Source organism: Schistocerca piceifrons, chromosome 7 (genome assembly GCF_021461385.2).
Source record: "Schistocerca piceifrons isolate TAMUIC-IGC-003096 chromosome 7, iqSchPice1.1, whole genome shotgun sequence".
NCBI classification, from domain to species: Eukaryota; Metazoa; Arthropoda; class Insecta; order Orthoptera; family Acrididae; genus Schistocerca; species Schistocerca piceifrons.
The window spans coordinates 181,078,362-181,097,741 of NC_060144.1; the positions used below are offsets into that span (position 1 = coordinate 181,078,362).

The 19,380-nt window shown below is 44.7% G+C and overlaps 1 protein-coding gene across 1 annotated transcript in view; it reads left to right on the forward strand.

Moving 5' to 3' along the window:
- Positions 1-302: 302 nt before the first annotated feature.
- Positions 303-19,380, forward strand: part of LOC124805536 (lutropin-choriogonadotropic hormone receptor-like) — a 650,587-nt gene continuing 631,509 nt past the window's right edge. The window contains exon 1 of the mRNA XM_047266105.1: positions 303-532. Coding sequence (XP_047122061.1) covers positions 303-532 — 230 coding nt within the window. The remainder of the gene's footprint in view (positions 533-19,380) is intronic.

Here is a 19,380-nt window from a genome sequence, read left to right on the forward strand (position 1 = left end):
GTAATTATTGCAACCAAATTCCGGTTTCATACTTCTACATCTGGCGGATGTACACGTCCCGTGTGAGACTTGTACATCGACGATTGCTGAGCAGGAAAGAAACGTGCGCCTGGATAACTGGGAGTTACTTCCAACAATGACGCAGCAGGGAACCAGTGACGTACTAGCCGCAGTACGCACGAGGACCGCCGGGCGGCAGCACCGCCGCCCCCCGGTGGCCCGCGTCGCGCTGCGTGCCGGCGCGCGCTCCCGCCGGCAGTCAGTCGCTCGCCGACCGTCGCAGGCGCCGCTCGAGTTGCGCCATGGCCCTCGCGGCCCGCTACGCCCGCGCTTCGCCGCTGCTGCTGACACTGATGCTGCAGCTGCTGCGGGCCGCCGCCTCTGACACGGTGACCGCCCGCGGCCGGCTGGACGCTTGCGTGGTGCCCGGCTGTAGCTGCCTCGACGGCGGCGCCGACGTCTCCTGCCGCGACGCTGCGCTCGGAGACGCCTTCTTCGACGACGTCGCCGTGTCGCCCGCTGCCACCAGGCTGTGAGTACCTGATGCACTCTGCTCGCCATTCCTTGCTCCATATATTACCTGTCTGTCTCCAACTATGCCTTTGACAGCTCTGTTTCTGCATATTTGTCCAGTTAGTAATGCCGTACGCAGCTCCTCGTTTATTTAGAAACATTACTGAAATAAACATTTGATTCGCGAACAACTATCTGCCATTGCTGTTATAAGATCATTACCAAGTGTTTTGTGTGTCAAAAAATGTTATCAACCCCATCATATCGACGTGTGTGGCATGAAAGCCAAATAGTAATACTACACAGAATGTCCCATTTACTTTGTCCATCCCAAACAAGTTTTTCTAGAGAAGAAAAATAAAAATTTTGTCAAGAAAATGTTGTTTAGCTACCAGGTGACATTAGCCACCATGTCTTTCTTGTAACTGCAATCATTAAGGAAATTGGACATCAGTACGGCTCATTTTAAAAAGCGGTCTATACTTTTTATTCGCTAATCCCTTTCCTTGCCTCAAAACCTGTTCAGAAACGTATCACAGTGTACCATTCACATAAATATGGTGTTGTTAAAAAACGCAACAGGAAACTGATCTTGACTTCCCAGTACTAACGCACAGGGAGGTACTCGGGGTAACGTAAGTCTTTCACTTGCTGAAGCTGATGGTAAACAAATGTAAAACAAGTAAAACGCTATCTTCAACGAAGACAATGTAGAAATGCTACTAATCTATGGACAATTTAAGTCACAAGTCAATAATGTTTTCATATTTCAATATGGGTACATGTTTTACAGTACTGAAGTACTTTTACGCGATATGATGATCTACATTCTCTTCGTTGGTACACATGTACTAGCGCTTGCTCAGCGACGAATTAGGGTGGGCAGAAAAATAGACATCTCTGCAAACCAAACTTATTTGCTGCCCCGGCGGACATTAAGACGTATGAATTCTGTAGCAGAGACATTTCAAAACTATTTCGTCGTTCGACGCGATACCAATATGTGTATGTCCCGCTTCTAGCAGAAGCAGAACACGTCGTTTCATAGCCAACTGCATGTTTTACAGTTCGACACCTTTTTCATCTCCCATGACGTTGGCGTCCATGGGAGCTTACCTAGGCATTAAGAGACTGAGAACCAAATAACTAAATTCGGTTTTCGGCAGTAACAAGAAGTGGGACGGGATCGTCAACGATAAAACGATGATCCTCTAACGTAAGAAGCGGTCTAATGATGCCACAACCCGTCCGTTGCGTGGTTACGTATAAACAGCTCCACTTGCTGAGCTTATTTGTGTTTCAGACTGTCGTTTGTGTTTAACCACACTTTCTGTCCTCTGACATCAGCAGCATTGTCGGACGAAACTTGAGGCTTACAAATATGCTTAGGCCACTGCCTAATGCCGAAGAAACATACCTCGCCAAGGAAACAATAAATCGATTATAGAATGTAGGTTTGCACGGCCAGGTTTTAATTCTGATAAAAAAATGGTTCAAATGGCTCTGAGCACTATGGGACTTAACATCTGTGGTCATCAGTCCCCTAGAACTTAGAACTACTTAAACCTAACTAACCTAAGGACATCACACACATCCATGTCCGAGGCAGGAGTCCAACCTGCGACCATAGCAGTCGCACGGTTCCGGACTGAGCGCCTAGAACCGCTAGACCACCGCGGCCGGCAATTCTGATAAAGCTTCTGGACAGAGTGCGTGAAACTATTTTCTGCAGTTTCGTCCCCATATCTGCGGGAGACATCTTCGGAAATATCCATGCCCAAACATTCAAGAGTCACTACATCCGGAAGATGAAAACCGAATTTGGAACAGTTTTTCGCTGTTGTGTTTACTTGCTAAAGCACGAAGCGGTTTCCCTAGACCGGTAAAATATCGGTTTCCTGATGATTTGTGTAAGTTATTTTATACAAAAGGCCTCTGGAAATCAGCCGATCCGGTTCCCTGTTTAGTGAGCACATTAGCCATTTCTCATCAATTAGTTTAGGAGATAGACCGTGCTCAGTCAAACATTTCAACTTATCTTTCAGTGCAGAAAAAGTCACTCCATCCAGGTTAGACGAAGAGTTTTATAAAAACAAGGCGTAACATGAAAACTGAAGCGTTTGTATGGGAGCAAAAATCGATTGTGTGAGAGCAAATGTGGCAGCTACAGCCACATTTCCACAATCGATATTGGAGAATTTGCATGACCAACCAGAAACGGTATTGGGAAATCAGATTACGAAAGACATTAAGGTTTATAACTGAAACTGAACGAGCCACAAGTAATCATACTTGCGGCTGGTTACTGTGACAGTTACAAACCTTATAGTATAACTGCCACTGTTCTCAACACGTCAGTTTTCGACAAAATAACGTTTCGAAATACAGTTTTGGGAGCCCCATGTAAACGCAGTGAGTGTTACATACATAGACCACGGCCTCTCAGTTGTAACTAAAGAAACGGTAAGGTGCTTAAAATCTACAAATAAGTGACGACTATTCACATTGACAGAACCCACGTCGTACAGTTTTGTCGCGCTTCTCAGAGGTGTATCGCCGAATCCTGTGCGACCCGTAAAGTGAAGAGCTGAGTGAGTTGCGGGCGCCCAGGTTGGCGCGAGCGGCGCCCGGCGCTGGCAGCTGTTGACGGAGTGCGGTGGAGTAATCGGCAGCCGCGGTGCCCCACTCCACGCGCCTCGGCTCGCCTCGGTCGCGTGCTTGCTTTGCTCTCGACGTGCGCGGCGCTGTGGCCCGCTGCCCGGCCGCCGCTAAGTGCCATTATCGCGTGCGCCGGTCCGCCACCTGCGAGCGCGTGTCGCAAGGCGGCCGCGGGAAGCGCGCACGCGGCTCTGAGCCCTGACGGCGCGCCGCGCCGCGCTGGGAGAAAGCCCTGCTAGCGCCGGTACACCACGCCACGCGCCGGCCGCAGCCACAGGTGGTCGGGGCGGCAATTTACATTCTAGGCCCACACTCCTAGCCTGCCCGGCCGCCACCTACAAGCACATTCCTGCCTCACAGCCAGGGCTGCGGAACAGGATGCAGACGATGGTGTCGGAATTAGGGCGCTTTTACTAACGGGTCGAAAACGGACGAACGTCCTGGGGCTGAGGGTGTACGGAGTATAGCTTAGGATAAACAGGGTTGTTCAACACGCTTGTGATGACAAGGGGAGGTCACGATGTTGGTATCACAGATTTACTTCAAACTTTGTGCACCTTTAGTAGGCCATTACAATAGCATAATGTGCAAGCAGTGAGGTGCACTACTCGGGCATCATCATCATTTAAAACTGATTATGCCTTTCAGCGTTCAGTCTGGAGCATAGTCCCCCTTATAAAATTCCTCCATGATCCCCTATTCAGTGCTAACATTGGTGCCTCTTCTGATGTTAAGTCTATTACTTCAAAATCATTCTTAACCGAATCCAGGTACCTTCTCCTTGGTCTACCCTGACTCCTCCTACCCTCTACTGCTGAACCCATGAGTCTCGCGGGTAACCTTGCTTCTCCCATGCGTGTAACATGACCCCACCATCTAAGCCTGTTCGCCCTGACTGCTACATCTATAGAGTTCATTCCCAGTTTTTCTTTGATTTTCTCTTTGTGGACACCCTCCTGCCATTGTTCCCATCTACTAGTACCTGCAATCTTCCTAGCTGTTTTCAGATCCGTAACCTCAACCTTATTGATAAGGTAAACTGAATCCAGCCAGCTTTCGCTCCCATACAACAAAGTTGGTCGAAAGATTGAACGGTGCACAGATAACTTAGTCTTGGTACTGACTTCCTTCTTGCAGAAGAGAGTAGATCGTAGCTGAGCGCTCACTGCATTAGCTCTGCTACACCTCGCTTCCAGTTCTTTCACTATGTTGCCACCCTGTGAGAATATGCATCCTAAGTACTTGAAACCGTCCACCTGTTCTAACTTTGTTCCTCCTATTTGGCACTCAATCCGATTATATCTCTTTCCCACTGACATTACTTTCGTTTTGGAGATGCTAATCTTCATACCATAGTCCTTGCATTTCTGATCCAGCTCTGAAATATTACTTTGCAAACTTTCAATCGAAACTGCCATCACAACTAAGTCATCCGCATATGCGAGACTGCTTATTTTGTGTTCACTTATCTTAATCTCACCCAACCAGCCTATTGTTTTCAACATATGATCCATAAATAATATGAACAACAGTGGAGACAGGTTGCAGCCTTGTCTTTCCCCTGAAACTACTCTGAACCATGAACTCAATTTACCGTCAACTCTGACTGCTGCCTGACTATCTTTGTAAAGACCTTTAATTGCTTTTAAAAGTTTGCCTCCTATTCCATAATCTCGTAGAACAGACAATAACTTCCTCCTAGGAACCCGGTCATATGCCTTTTCTAGATCTATAAAGCATACATAAAATTCCCTGTTCCACTCCTGACACTTCTCCATTATTTGCCGTAAGCTAAAGATCTGGTCCTGACAACCTCTAAGAGGCCTAAACCCACACTGATTTTCATCCAATTTGTCTTCAACTAATACTCGGACATTCCTTTCAACAATACCTGAGAAGATTTTACCCACAACGCTGATTAAAGAGGTACCTCTGTAGTTGTTACAATCTTTTCTGTTTCCATGTTTAAAAATTGGTGTGATTACTGCTTTCGTCCAGTCTGATGGAACCTGTCCTGACTCCCATGCCATTTCAGTTATCCTGTGTAGCCATTTAACACCTGACATTCCACTGTATTTGATGAGTTCCGACCTAATTTCATCCACCCCAGCCGCTTTATTGCACTGCAATCTATTGACCATTTTCTCTACTTCCTCAATGTGATCCTAATTCCATCATCATTCCTATCCCATTGTACACCGAAATCTGACACATTGCTGATCGTATTTTCACCTACATTGAGCAGCTCTTCAACTACTCGGACAACTCAGAGAAAATCGCAAGAGAAGTTTTACGCGTCTGTCATGTAAAGGATGTATCTGTGCGTAGATGCTTCACGTTCTAGTCCACGGTGATCAAGTGATTAGCGTTCGAGCTACTTAAGACGAAAGTGTATGAGGCGATGGTTCGGCCCCTGCTCTAACTTAATTTTTAATCTATATTTTTTCATCACTGTTCTTATCATTTAATTTATATGACATTTGATAGATAATATAATTAAAGAGAACCACCTGTATTTACATGAAGTTTTAACGAATGTCATGTTATTTCACTACTTACTACTTTTAATTAAATTTTATTATTAGAACAAGCATATTTATTCCTATCGACAGTTAAATGAAGAAACGCGTGGAGTTTTCCTGAAAATGTGTACCTGTAGCGATTTGCGAAATCCCGTAACTACTCTGCACCACGACGCTTCGAGCTGCATACACAGAGGCGGGCGCATCAAGTAGTTAACCTGCATGGCGCTGAGACGTTGCTAATGTAGCAAGAACGAATAGTGTAGGTGTAAATTTTTGGACTATCACGGAATTTACACTTTTACTACAAAAATGAAGATTTGAGCGGGAATCGAAAACCGTCCCTCATACACGATCGTCTTAGGAAGATCAAAAGCTAACCACTTGATGACCACGAACTCTAATGCCCGGCATCTACGCACAGATACATCCGTTACATAAAAGACGCGCAAAACTACTCTTGCTGTTTTCTCGCATTTGCCAGAGTAGTGCACCGTACTACTCGCACATTATCTTGTTTCACTGGCCTACTAAAAGTGTACAAAGTTTGAAGTAAATCCGTGATCCTAGAATCGTGGCCTCCCCTCGTGAGATTACACACAATTGCACACAATATGACAATATGAATGGAAACAGCAAGAAGTGTCTTGTGGTATGTTCACAAATGTTCAGTGTCCGAATCGTTAGCCATACACACGTCCGGTCTATGGATACTACAGCAACATGCGATGTCAGTAGCACTGAATCCTGCGTGTGTTGCACACACCAGTGGCACCCGTACCAATCACAGTAGCAAAATCGTCTCTCGAAGGAGGACAGTAATCGGCGAGTGCAGTGTGCAGAATCGATCTGAATCAGCGTAACAGGAAGCCAAATTTCACACGACAGGCGTTGTTCAGTGACGGAGCTGATTATATGTGCAAGGAGAAATAAACAGAATTATCTTTAGTGGTCAGATGCAAACCCTTCGGGGGTGGATGCCTGTAAAGGAGCTGGTGATGAAAATGCGATGGTTTGATGTGGAATTTGGGGCACAGGAATCGTGGGCCCACTGTTTATTGATGGAGCCTTGAATAAGGAGAGGTATCTTAGCATCATCCGTGATTATGTGCTTCCAACGCTGTTGAATCCGCAGGGTAATTTCCCAACCTTCTTCCAACTAGACGGTGCATCTCCCCACTACGCTTCTGGTGTCAGTTTCTGGATGAACTGGAGGTCACTGGAGGGGACTCAATCGAATGGCCACGGCGGTCCTCTGGTCTACTTCTCTTGACTTTTATATGTGGGGACATTTGAAATCAACTGCGTATGAGGTAAAAATCAGAAATGTAGCCCATCTTTGCCGGCGTACTAAGGAGACGTGTGTCTGTTGACCCACAGATTCTGCAGTCTATGCAGCAAGACTGGAAAAATAGACTCCGATTGTGTGTCCAGCGCAATGTACGTCATATTGAGCATATGATGTAATGCCGACTACTACAAGTATCCTAAACTTTACAATATCACAACTTCTACACAAATAAAGAGATCTTAAACTACATTTCACTTGTGTATTCCTGAGAAAGAGGCAGCTCAAAATGATGTGCCTCTGACCCCTTTCCCGTTTAAGACGCGTAAGCCAAATTCAAAATGGCGGATTTTAAGATGACCGCCGCTATAGCCATGGCTCCTATAATTTGCGCCCCCACCTGCAGACGCCTCATACCAGACACCGTTATGATTCCTCGCACCGTTCGAGTTTTATAGGGATGTATCCAGACTTTAGCCTCACCCTGTAGAATACAAGATTGTGATTACTAGATGTATGAACAATAGCAAGCCGCGCCGCTGACGTCAGAGCGAATCATAGAGAACCGAATCAGTACTCAATAGCGTGGAGCTGCCATTACGTATTCTGTGGTAATTGAGTTTACGAGTGAAAACAATGTTGTTTACGGCGATGTGAATTTTTATTTAGTAACTGGCGACTGCGGACAGAGTTACGCCGTAATTATCAGCGTATTGAAGGATATCAACTTTTTTCAGTGAAAAATAACGGTTTGTTGTGCGGTCGCCAGTTGTACTAACCACAGCAGGCAAGTAAGTAAGTTACAAATCAAGTTTCATACGTTTCCTAAAAACAATGAAACGAAACGAAACTGGATAAAGGCAGAAAACATGCAGATTCGTTTTCAGTTGAAAATGCTTGTGCATGCTCAATATGGAAGGGATGTGAAAAGTGAACTGTCGAATATTCGCTCGGAACGCAAATTGAAGACTGATGCTGTTCCAGCCGTAAATCTACGATACTCTGGTGCTGATTAGGGCTTAGTAATAAGCCTGGTAATGAGAGAAATATTCGGGCACAAAAACCGAGCGAGGTGGAGCAGTGGTTAGCACACTGGACTCGCTTTCGGGAGGACGACGGTTCAAATCCGCGTCCGGCTACCCTGATTTAAGTTTTCCGTGATTTTCCTAAAATGCTTAAGAGAAACTGCCGGGATTGTTCCTTCGACAGGGCACGGCCGCTTCCCTTCTCGATCCTTTCCTAATCCGAACTTTTGCTCCGTCTCTAATGACCTCATTGTCTAAAAGACGTTAAACACTGATCTCCTCCTCGTCCTCGGACACAAAAACAAAGTGACTGTAAAGAAGTAAAAGATATTATACAGGTAATCATATTGCCTACTGGTGAAGAAACTGGTACTAGACAAAACGTTAACCGCGAGAACGAACACTGCTGTGAATGTGACAATGCGTGCTTATACCAACAGTTATAAAATTATGGGAACGGAAATGAAAGACCTTAAGCAAAAGAATGCAGATTTACAGGATCGTTAATGAAACCAAACATGTTCAAAAAATGATTCAGGGCTCCTTTTCTGACTGTCAACAAGAAGTGGTCATGAAAGGACGGTGTACTAACTGGTCATCTGAAAATATTGCGAACTTTACGTTGCCTATCTTATCTTTTGTCATGATTGTTCTAACGTGTTTCGTAAGGGTACGGACTTTCATTAGAATGAAAAGTATCAATAAGGAAGAAAAATGCATAAGTAGTAAGCGAACTGAGAGTCAACAAATATCTACATCTACATCTGCTTGTATACTCCGCTAGCCAACAAGCGGTATGTGGCGGAGGGCACAATTTGCGCCAAAGTCATATTCTCACCCCCACCCCCCTCTGTTCCACTCGCGGATCGCACTAGGCAAAAACGACTGTCTGAACGACTCAGTACTAGCTCGTATTTCCCTTATCTTTGAATGGTGATCATTGAGCGATTTGAAAGTTGGTGGTAATAATATATGCTCTACGTCCTCGGCGAAGATCGGATTTCGGAATTTAGTGAGCAGCCCCTTCCGTTTAGCGCGTCGTCTATCTGCAAGTGTGTCCCACATCAAACTTCCTATGAGATTTATAACACTCTCGCGATGACTAAATGTACCAGTGGTGAAATCTTGCTCCTCTTCTTTGGACCTTCTCAATCTCTTGAATCAGACCCAACTAGTAAGGATCCCATACAGACGAACAGTACTCTTAAGACTGGACGAAGTAACATATTGTAAGCAATTTCCTTTGTTGAAGGACGGCATCGCTTCAGGATTCTACCCAAAAACCACAACCTAGAGTTCGCCTTGCCAAGAAAAGACAAAAACCGCAAAAAATGAAAAGAAGTATTAACATAAATTGCAAAAATAGAACAAGAAAACATGTTAAGACAGTTAAAAAGTTTAAAATGACATTATAGATGGTTTCTCCGTACTACAAGTCTATGAGATCCAAACCTACCGAGCGAGGTGGCGCAGTGGCTGGCACACTGGACTCGCATTCGGGAGGACGACGGTTCAATCCCGCGTTCGGCCATCCTGATATAGGTTTTCCATGATTTACCTAAATCGCTCCAGGCAAATGCCGGCATGGTTCCTTTGAGAGGGCACGGCTGACTTCCTACCCCGTCCTTCCCCAATCCGATGAAACCGATGACCTCTCCTGTTTGGTCTCTTCCCCCAAACAATCCAATCTAATCTCTCTAAGCCTGTTTGCGCCTCTTCTCCCATAAGAAAAAACAATGTCCTCCAAGAAGGTGAAAGATGTTCACGTCCTTCGGAGGCTTTTGCAGAAATTCACCGACCATAGGAGAAACACTCTAACTAACGTAAAGCATGACAATAATAACTACAACAAATACACTAAAATATGGAAAATCTAGGTAACAAACGTATATGCGTATGAGTTGAATGGGTTTGTGCCATGTCCCTGTAAGCTTGGATGCAGTGTGGCGTGACCAGGGGGTTAACAGTGACGTCACAGCTCACAAACGCATGCACGTGATACCTACTGCGTATTAGATTTGTGACCCCGTGTATAGTCCCAGTGCGGCCTACGCTAACCCTAGTAAAGTGACAAAGTCGATGACAGTCGCAATTGCCCTGATACATTCTCGGAAGTCAGCGACGTTGTGGAGATGTGAAAATAGTGTCTTTAGTGTAACACCACGCGTAAAAATCAAACCGTGCCAGGTTCGGAGATAGTGGGAGCTATGTTACCAACTCGAGACTGCCAGCTGATTCACGAGCAGTTCCTCGTCATAGCTGTTCAGTATATAAGAACTCACGAAGATCGTTGCGATAGCGCAATGGAGCACCATCCTGTTGAAAAATTAAATTACCACTGTCTCCTTACAGGGGCGGCATGAACTACGAAATCTGCCTGTTCTGTTGGTCTGACAGCCACGTTGTTGGAGATCACCGAAGGAGGAAAAAAAGTTTGATTTGCTGTTTCCGTACATATAACCATATAGTAACTTACCTCAATACATACGTTTTTTTACAACCACTTGAAAGTGTCTAAATTATTTTGAATAATCCTGTAACAAATTTCCTTGGGACGGAAGAAATGTCCACAAGTCAGCACGGATTTACAAAGTACAGGGTTATTACAAATGATTGAAGCGATTTCACAGCTCTACAATAACTTTATTATTTGAGATATTTTCACAATGCTTTGCACACACATACAAAAAGTTTTTTTAGGCATTCACAAATGTTCGATATATGCCCCTTTAGTGATTCGGCAGACACCAAGCCGATAATCAAGTTCCTCCCACACTCGGCGCAGCGTGTCCCCATCAATGAGTTCGAAAGCATCGTTGATGCGAGCTCGCAGTTCTGGCACGTTTCTTGGTAGAGGAGGTTTAAACACTGAATCTTTCACATAACCCCACAGAAAGAAATCGCATGGGGTTAAGTCGGGAGAGCGTGGAGGCCATGACACGAATTGCTGATCATGATCTCCACCACGACCGATCCATCGGTTTTCCAATCTCCTGTTTAAGAAATGCCGAACATCATGATGGAAGTGCAGTGGAGCACCATCCTGTTGAAAGATGAAGTCGGCGCTGTCGGTCTCCAGTTGTGGCATGAGCCAATTTTCCAGCATGTCCAGATACATGTGTCCTGTAACGTTTTTTTCGCAGAAGAAAAAGGAGCCGTAAACTTTAAACCGTGAGACTGCACAAAACACGTTAACTTTTGGTGAATTGCGAATTTGCAGCACGAATGCGTGAGGATTCTCTACCGCCCAGATTCGCACATTGTGTCTGTTCACTTCACCATTAAGAAAAAATGTTGCTTCATCACTGAAAACAAGTTTCGCAATGAACGCATCCTCTTCCAAGAGCTGTTGCAACCGCGCCGAAAATTCAAAGCGTTTGACTTTGTCATCGGGTGTCAGGGCTTGTAGCAATTGTAAACGGTAAGGCTTCTGCTTTAGCCTTTTCCGTAAGATTTTCCAAACCGTCGGCTGTGGTACGTTTAGCTCCCTGCTTGCTTTATTCGTCGACTTCCGCGGGCTACGTGTGAAACTTGCCCGCACGCGTTCAACCGTTTCTTCGCTCACTGCAGGCCGACCCGTTGATTTTCCCTTACAGAGGCATCCAGAAGCTTTAAACTGTGCATACCATCGCCGAATGGAGTTAGCAGTTGGTGGATCTTTGTTGAACTTCGTCCTGAAGTGTCGTTGCACTGTTATGACTGATGTGAGTGCATTTCAAGCACGACATACGTTTTCTCGGCTCCTGTCGCCATTTTATCTCACTGCGCTCTCGAGCGCTCTGGCGGCAGAAACCTGAAGTGCGGCTTCAGCCGAACAAAACTTTGGGTTTTTCTACGTATCTGTAGTGTGTCGTGACCATATGTCAATGAATGGAGCTACAGTGAATTTATGAAATCGCTTCAATCACTTTTAATAGCCCTGTATCGCTCTGGCGAAACTGAGCTTGCCCTATTTTCGCATGATATCCCGTAAATCATACATGAAGGGCAACATATTCCGTATTCCTAGATTTCCGGAAATAGTTTGACACGCTTCCCCACTGCAGGCTGTTAACGAAGGTACGAACTTAGGAGCCAGTTCCCAGGTCTGTGAGTGGCTCGGAGACTTCTTAAGTAATAGAAACCAATACGTTGTCCTCGACGGCGGGTGTTCATCAGACACAAGCGTATTGCCAATAGTGTCTCAGGGATGTGTGATACGACTGCGCTTATTCCCGGTATACATAAATGAAATGACGGACAGGGCAACCAGCAGGTCGCGGCTGTTTCCTGAAGGTGGTTTCATGTAAAGGAACATGCCGTCGTTGAGTGACTTTAGGAGGATACACTAGGACGTACAAAGGGGACCCTGCATGCTGTAAATCACGCATTTTGATGCACTTCAAATATGTAGTAGAGGCACTTACTCTGAGTACCTGGCTACCCGGTTTTTTACCGGCGGGAGTTGGTTTTTGAGAAAATCGATTTTGAAGTTCATTATGCGCTGTGTATCTGTAACATTAGCGGTATTTCGACTATGTCTGCGTAGCGCAGCGGTAAAGGTAGGCCGGCACGGTAGCCCAACGTTTTAAGTCATAGGTCAACAACGAACTTAAAAGGGTGTCTTACGACGTCCGTCCGGATCAGATGCAACGAACGAAAACGAAAAGAAAGAAAAAAGAGAGAAAAGGTTCTTGGCTACCACGCTGCAGGTACCGTGTTAGAATCCTGCTCGTGTATTTTTTTTTTTTTTCAAAAGCGACCTAATTTTTCAATTTTATTTTAAAAGAATATCAGAAAACAGTTTAATGTGTGCGAAATTATAAAAATACCTTCGGTTATTAATTTTTTTCAAATATTCATTCCGTTTGTGGTTCGCAGTATATTCTCCCAATTCATCTTCTTCGTTCAAATCTGTCAGTTCATCATCAATAATGATCCGTCTTTTGGCCAAGAGATCCTGTATTGCGATACATATCTCATCACCAACTGCAACGGAATAGGCAGATATCACGCTAGGCGATGTATTCGTTACGAGATTCAAATCGCGGAGTAGATTTTCGGCGTATTTAATGGCATTTGTGATTTCGCCTTTTGATTCTTCGTTCAACTCCTCTGCTTATGGATATTCATCTGGCCACACTACTGCAGAAACATATGGTTCTTTCATTTCACAGAATTTTCCTAACACACGGCACTATAGACGCTTTGCGAGCAACTGGCACTGTAGTTAGATGCGAACGTAAAGGAATGCAACTCGCACCCTCATTGGCCACAACTAGGAGCTGGGGTTCCCGTTACGGCTAACGGTGTTCACGGGAGAGGGGGCGATAATGGGCAGAGATCGATTTCAGGTAGTACAAGAAGCGACCGTTGTACGAACATTTGGAACTCCAACTGCGAACCATAAACGGAATGAATATTTGAGAAAGTAATAACTGAATACATCTTTATAATTTCGCACATCTTAGGCTGTTTGTTGATATTCTTTGAAATAAAATTGAAAAAAAATCGATCGATTCTGAAAAAAAAGGTACACGAGCAGGATTCCAACACGGTACCTCCACCGCGGTAGCCGTGAATCTTTACGCTACGCTGACACACTCGAAATATCTTTGATGTTACGGATATACAAAGCGCACAATGAACTTCAAAATCGATTTTCTCAAAAACCAAAGCCGATCGCTAAAAAAACTAGCCAAGTACTCAGGGTAAATGCCTCTACAACATATATGAAGCACATCAAAATCCGTGATTTACCCTATGGAGGGTCCCCTTGTTAAACTGAATTTGTAGTTGGTGAGTTGAATAACATCTTGCTCAAAATGTAGAAAAATCTAAGTTAATGCAGATGAATAGGAAAAACAAACCCATAGTGTTAGAGTACAGGGTTAGCAGCTTGCAGCTCCACGCAGTGACGTCAGGTAAGTATCTAGGCGTAACGTTTCAAATCGATATGAAGTGGAAGGAGCCCACATAAAGGTAGCAGGGAAGGCAATTCCCGATGTGAGTTTATTGAGAGCCTTTTTGGAAAGTGTGGTTCATCTGTAATTGAAACCACGAACATAACACTAATACGAACTTTCTTGTGTACTGCTAGAGTGTTTGGGATCTCCACTAGATCTGATTAAAGGAATACGTCGAAGCTATTCAGAGACGGCCTGCTATATTCGTTATCGGTTGGTTCTATCAAATTCCCGAAGGGAAGAAGAATTTCTTTTCACGGAACAATATTTTGAAATTAAGAGAATCGGTAGTTGCAGCATACCGCAGAACAATTTTACTGCCACTGAAATACAATTTGCATAAGAACTACAAAGATCCATTGATCTTCGATCTCGTTGCAGGCGCTGATAGAGATTTCAGAGGTGCTTGGCCGTCTGAATGGATGCAGATGCTATGATCATTGTAACTCCGCGCATAATCTGATAGCGAATATCTCTGCCTGGAATAAAGTAGCCAGCTGCGCTAGACCGACTGCGCTCTCTTCATCTACATATTTTACAACCCACGGTATAGTGTGAGGCGGAGCGTACTTTCTACCATTACTAGTTATTTCCTTTCCTGTTCCACTGCTAAGGAGAGAGAGAGAAAAACGACTGCCTATATGCCTCCTTGCGAGGCCTAATTTCTAAAGTCAACACAACGAGTACGTTTGCTACTCCTATCCACATGTTACCACAGATGGCACGTAATTGTCTCCTTTTGTACTGGAGTATTAGGACATGTAAGCGGCCTAGTTGTGTCTTGCCGCGTAATAGCAAAACACAGAAATTATGGAAAAGAATTCACCAGCGTGGCATCTTCAAGTGATGTTCTCATACTAGCAGAGAGATAGCACTTAGATCGTGAAACCTTTAGTCTTCCTGTGAGGTGTAATAAACTACCAATGAACTGGCTAAGGCTCACTTTCAGTGAGATGGAAAGTTCTGTAGTTTACTAGAATGCCATCTGCTTTTTTCTTATGTACAGTGTGTCAAAGTAATCGGGAGATTGATCAGAAAAGTTGTGTGGTAGAAAAGTACACTTAAAAGAGTCACAAGTTAGTAGTCGTCTTTATTATTCACAAAAGGCCGGCCGGAGTGGCCGTGCGGTTCTAGGCGCTGCAGTCTGGAGCCGAGCGGCCGCTACGGCCTCAGGTTCGAATCCTGCCTCGGACATGGATGTGTGTGATGTCCTTAGGTTAGTTAGGTTTAATTAGTTCGAAGTTCTAGGCGACTGATGACCTCAGAAGTTAAGTCGCATAGTGCTCAGAGCCATTTGAACCAATTTTTTATTCACAAGTATCAATCCTTGCACACTGTTAATCATGATTGAAAATATGGTCTGCGGTGTCACCGCCAGACACCACACTTGCTAATTGGTAGCCTTTAAATCGGCCGCGGTCCGCTAGTATACGTCGGACCCGCGTGTCGCCACTATCAGTGATTGCAGACCGAGCGTCGCCACACGGCAAGTCTAGTCTAGAGAGACTCCTTAGCACTCGCCCCAGTTGTACAGCTGACTTTGCTAGCGATGGTTCACTGTCAACTTACGCTCTCATTTGCAGAGACGATAGTTTACCATAGCCTTCAGCTACGTCATTTGCTACGACCTAGAAAGGCGCCATATTCAGTTACTATAAGTCATATCTTCTGAACAGATAATATTGTGACTCATGTAGCGACAAGAGCGACGTTCATCATTAATGGATTAAAGTTAAGTATGAAACTAATTACGTCCGCTTTCTGAATTATAATTCATTGTCATGTTCCAGACCTCACGTCAGTATAGTTCTTCCCTCCTCACGCCAGCCTGCGTGAGCTAAAACGCGTGCATTTCGGCCTCCTTTCGTAACACGGTGTTGGCTCTTCTGCCAACACAATATGGTAAATGTTTCACAAAATCAAACTACACTCCTTAAGCGCAATTACACCCTGCACTGGCTCAAAGAGTCGCGATCTTAAGCGCGCACTGCAATTCATAAGTTTAGACACCTAATTTCTGACCTGCGCATATACTGCAGCTGTATTGTCTAGCGCGAAATACTTCGCTGGGCGATCATGCGGAGGGAAACCGGTCACACACGAAGTGATTCGGCTCCTTCTCGTTACTCAAATGTTCTCCAAAAATTGATACGAAAATGAGTTTTCACTATGTGCGTTAGCTCGTATTAAGACGTTCTGGTCTATTATTGTAAGCAAAATCAGAATATGTGTGAGCAGGCTTTCTCGGCGAATTTCATATATGAAGTCTTCACGGGCTGTCAGCCGAGTAGCGTCGTCGTCTCGTAGCAACGTTTCGTTGGAATGCGTCTCCATCATCTTCAGGCGAAGATGTTGGAGACGCATTTTATCGAAACGCTACTCGGCTGACAACCCTTGAAGACTTCATATATTAAAATCAGAATAATTGTATTGTATAATAATTAATGAATAATAATATGAGTTTTGCGCGTTAGCCCCAGGATAATCCCTTGCTCTTGTATCACAGTAGCCAATAAGATCAGAAGACTCTTCATTTGGCTCAGTTGCTCACGACAGGTGAACTTGTAGAAGCATCTGTCGTTCGTACCTCATTCCGCTTTGTGACGCCGTGCATCAGCTACAGCATCCTCGTTCAGTGATAAGTGAAACGTGTTAGTAAAGCTTATGGCTTCAAGAGGGAGGAATGTTACACCGCCTATGTCTGATAGCCCTCTTCGCTCTGTCGCCTCGGGCAATATTCGTTTGCTGGTGGAAGGGGTTTTTTGTTATGCCTGTCTTTCCCTAATCCTGATAAATGGATGTTGGGCGGACCTGTCAAGGCAGATCTCAACAACGCATTAGTTACTCATGGCGGCCGGCGTTTTCCAACACCGTTTGCAAGAAGCAGAAATTTGCGGAAGCACTGTAAAAGCGAGCAGGGTATGGCGTATTAAAATTCCTACATTCTGCTCCTGATCCTTACTGTCTGGAACTCCCAATTTATTTGAATGTTTTGGGAGCTCGTGAAATCGATCATTAACCCTCGAAAATGTGGGAGTGGAGGCGCTGATTCAAGAGTAGTATTGATTTCTTTGTTCTGAAGCTTTGTGATGCACGACCTGTGAGGACTGGTAGTGGGGTTACCCGTGTGTGGGTGTAGAGTGCTCAACAATTTTACTATTTTGGTCGAATAGTACTGCCGGCCACTGTGGCCGAGCGGTTCTAGACGCTTCAGTCCGGAACCGCGCTGCTGCTACGGTCACAGGTTTGAATCCTGCCTCGCTCATGGATGTATGTGATTTCCTTAGTTAGTTAGGTTTAAGTAGGTCAAGGGGACTGATGACCTCAGATGTTACGTCCCATAGTGCTTAGAGCCATTTGAACCATTTTTTCGAATAGTACTGCCATGTAGCGATTGTACTTATTCGCCGCCGGCAAAATCCTGAATCTAAGTTGTGGAACCAAAAAGTTAGTTCGACTCTTGATGTTTTAGTGAACGAGATAGATTTGGTGATGATTTCACTGAAGCTAATTAATTATATTCGTTTCAGTGGAAATTTTAGTGCGGTGTTTGGTATCACTCTTTCCCTCTTGACTTCGAACCACGGGGTGTTTCAGAAGGGGATGACCAAACTTTCAGGAAATATCCCTCACATATAGAGAAATAAAGTATTGTATATTGACATGAATCCGGAAACACTTTATTTCCATGTTAGAACTGATTTTCTCCTTCTCTTCATTATCATGGGAAACCCACAGAGAAAGAGTGTTTCAGCCTTACACGAAACGTTTTCTCACTTGAAACGTTCTGAATACCGTCTTAGGGAACATGAAAGTTTAAGCCTGCTACTCGCGGCAAGAAGAACGAGGACATCACAACTGAGAGAGGACAGTGCCTCTGAATAAGTGTTTAAGGAGATCAAACAACAAAGGCCATTAGTCTCTTATTCACCCCTCCCCCCCCCTCCCTGGACAGAGGCATTGTACCCATTCTGTCTACGTACAGAGTAGCGCATGTGTGAGAAAGTGTCCCAAATGATGAAATCTTCTCAGGCTTCCATCCGGTAGCCAGCCGGATGAAAGCCCAAGATTTCAGCGGCAGAACACGCCGGGAAATCCTACCTCCATATGTAAGTGTCCTAAATGTTTGTGACGTGTGTCTGACGCTGAATATGGGAAAGCAGCCCTTTAGAAACCTAGTGGGATGCAGGAAACCGCCTAAAAGCCACATTCAGGCTGGTCGAACCCTCGTCATTATTTCGTCAGTCGTATTTGATCAGGGGCTGGCATACCGCCCTTTTCCGGAAGCGGTCGCGTTAGCACACGTGACTAACCGGGCGGGTCTGGAGGAGGAATTTCTATGTGTAGATGACAACGATAGTGTCAGCGTAGCCTAATTAGTTGCAACAAATAATGTTGATCACGTGACTATCTGGAGAGTTATGCAAGAGAACCTGCCGTATCTGTACCGTGTGCAGGCCCTTTCAGCAACTGATTTTCCGGTACGAGTTCACTTCTGCGAATGATTCATACGACAATGTGTCAACGCTCACTTTAGCGCAAGTGTGCTGTTCATAGGTGGTCTTTCTTTTAATGGAATCAGATTATAAATTTTCACAATGAGCATGTATGGGCTGTCGAGAAACCTCACGATACTCGTCAAAAAAGACGTTCGTTTGGATCGGCGTTGTTCGTGACTGCTAGGGCCTTACGTTATTTTACCCAGGCTCACCGAAGAAACTTAACATTCATTTCTAGAGTAGTCTACCTGTTTTTGAAAGAACATGCCGGCCGCTGTGGCCGAGCGGTTCTAGGCGATTCAGTCCGAAACCGCGCTGCTGCTACGGTCGCAGGTTCGAATCTTGCCTCGGGCATGGATGTGTGTGATGTCCTTAGGTTAGTTAGGTTTAAGTAGTTCTAAGTTCTAGGGGACTGATGACCTCAGATGTTAAGTGCCATAGTGCTTAGAGCGATTTGGACCATGGCCATTTGAACCAATTTGAACGAACATGTGCCTTTAGGAGTGCGACAAAACATGCACTTTCTGCACGGTGGAACTACTACCATTTCAGTGTTAATCTTCTTAGGCTTCTTAATAACGGATTCCGTGACTGGTGGATACTCACAATAGGAATCCACTGCAACGGCACGTTGATGCACGTATTCTTGCTAACGGAGAGCATTCTGAATGTTTCCTTTAAGAAAGTTTACATATTGCACGGAAGTGTTGTTTTCCTCAGAGTTTCCCACGATTAATGTGCTGAAGATTACTAGAAAGTGGGTTCAAACATGGAAATAAAGTGTTCCTGTTTCTGGACCCTCGTATACATCACACGTTAACAGCCTCTGCATTTGGGGAATGCTACCTGAAAGTCTGGCCAAATCTTTTTGTTACTCTGTATACTCTAGTTGTTTTATTGTGGAGATTAACGGCGGGAATTGTTAGAAGT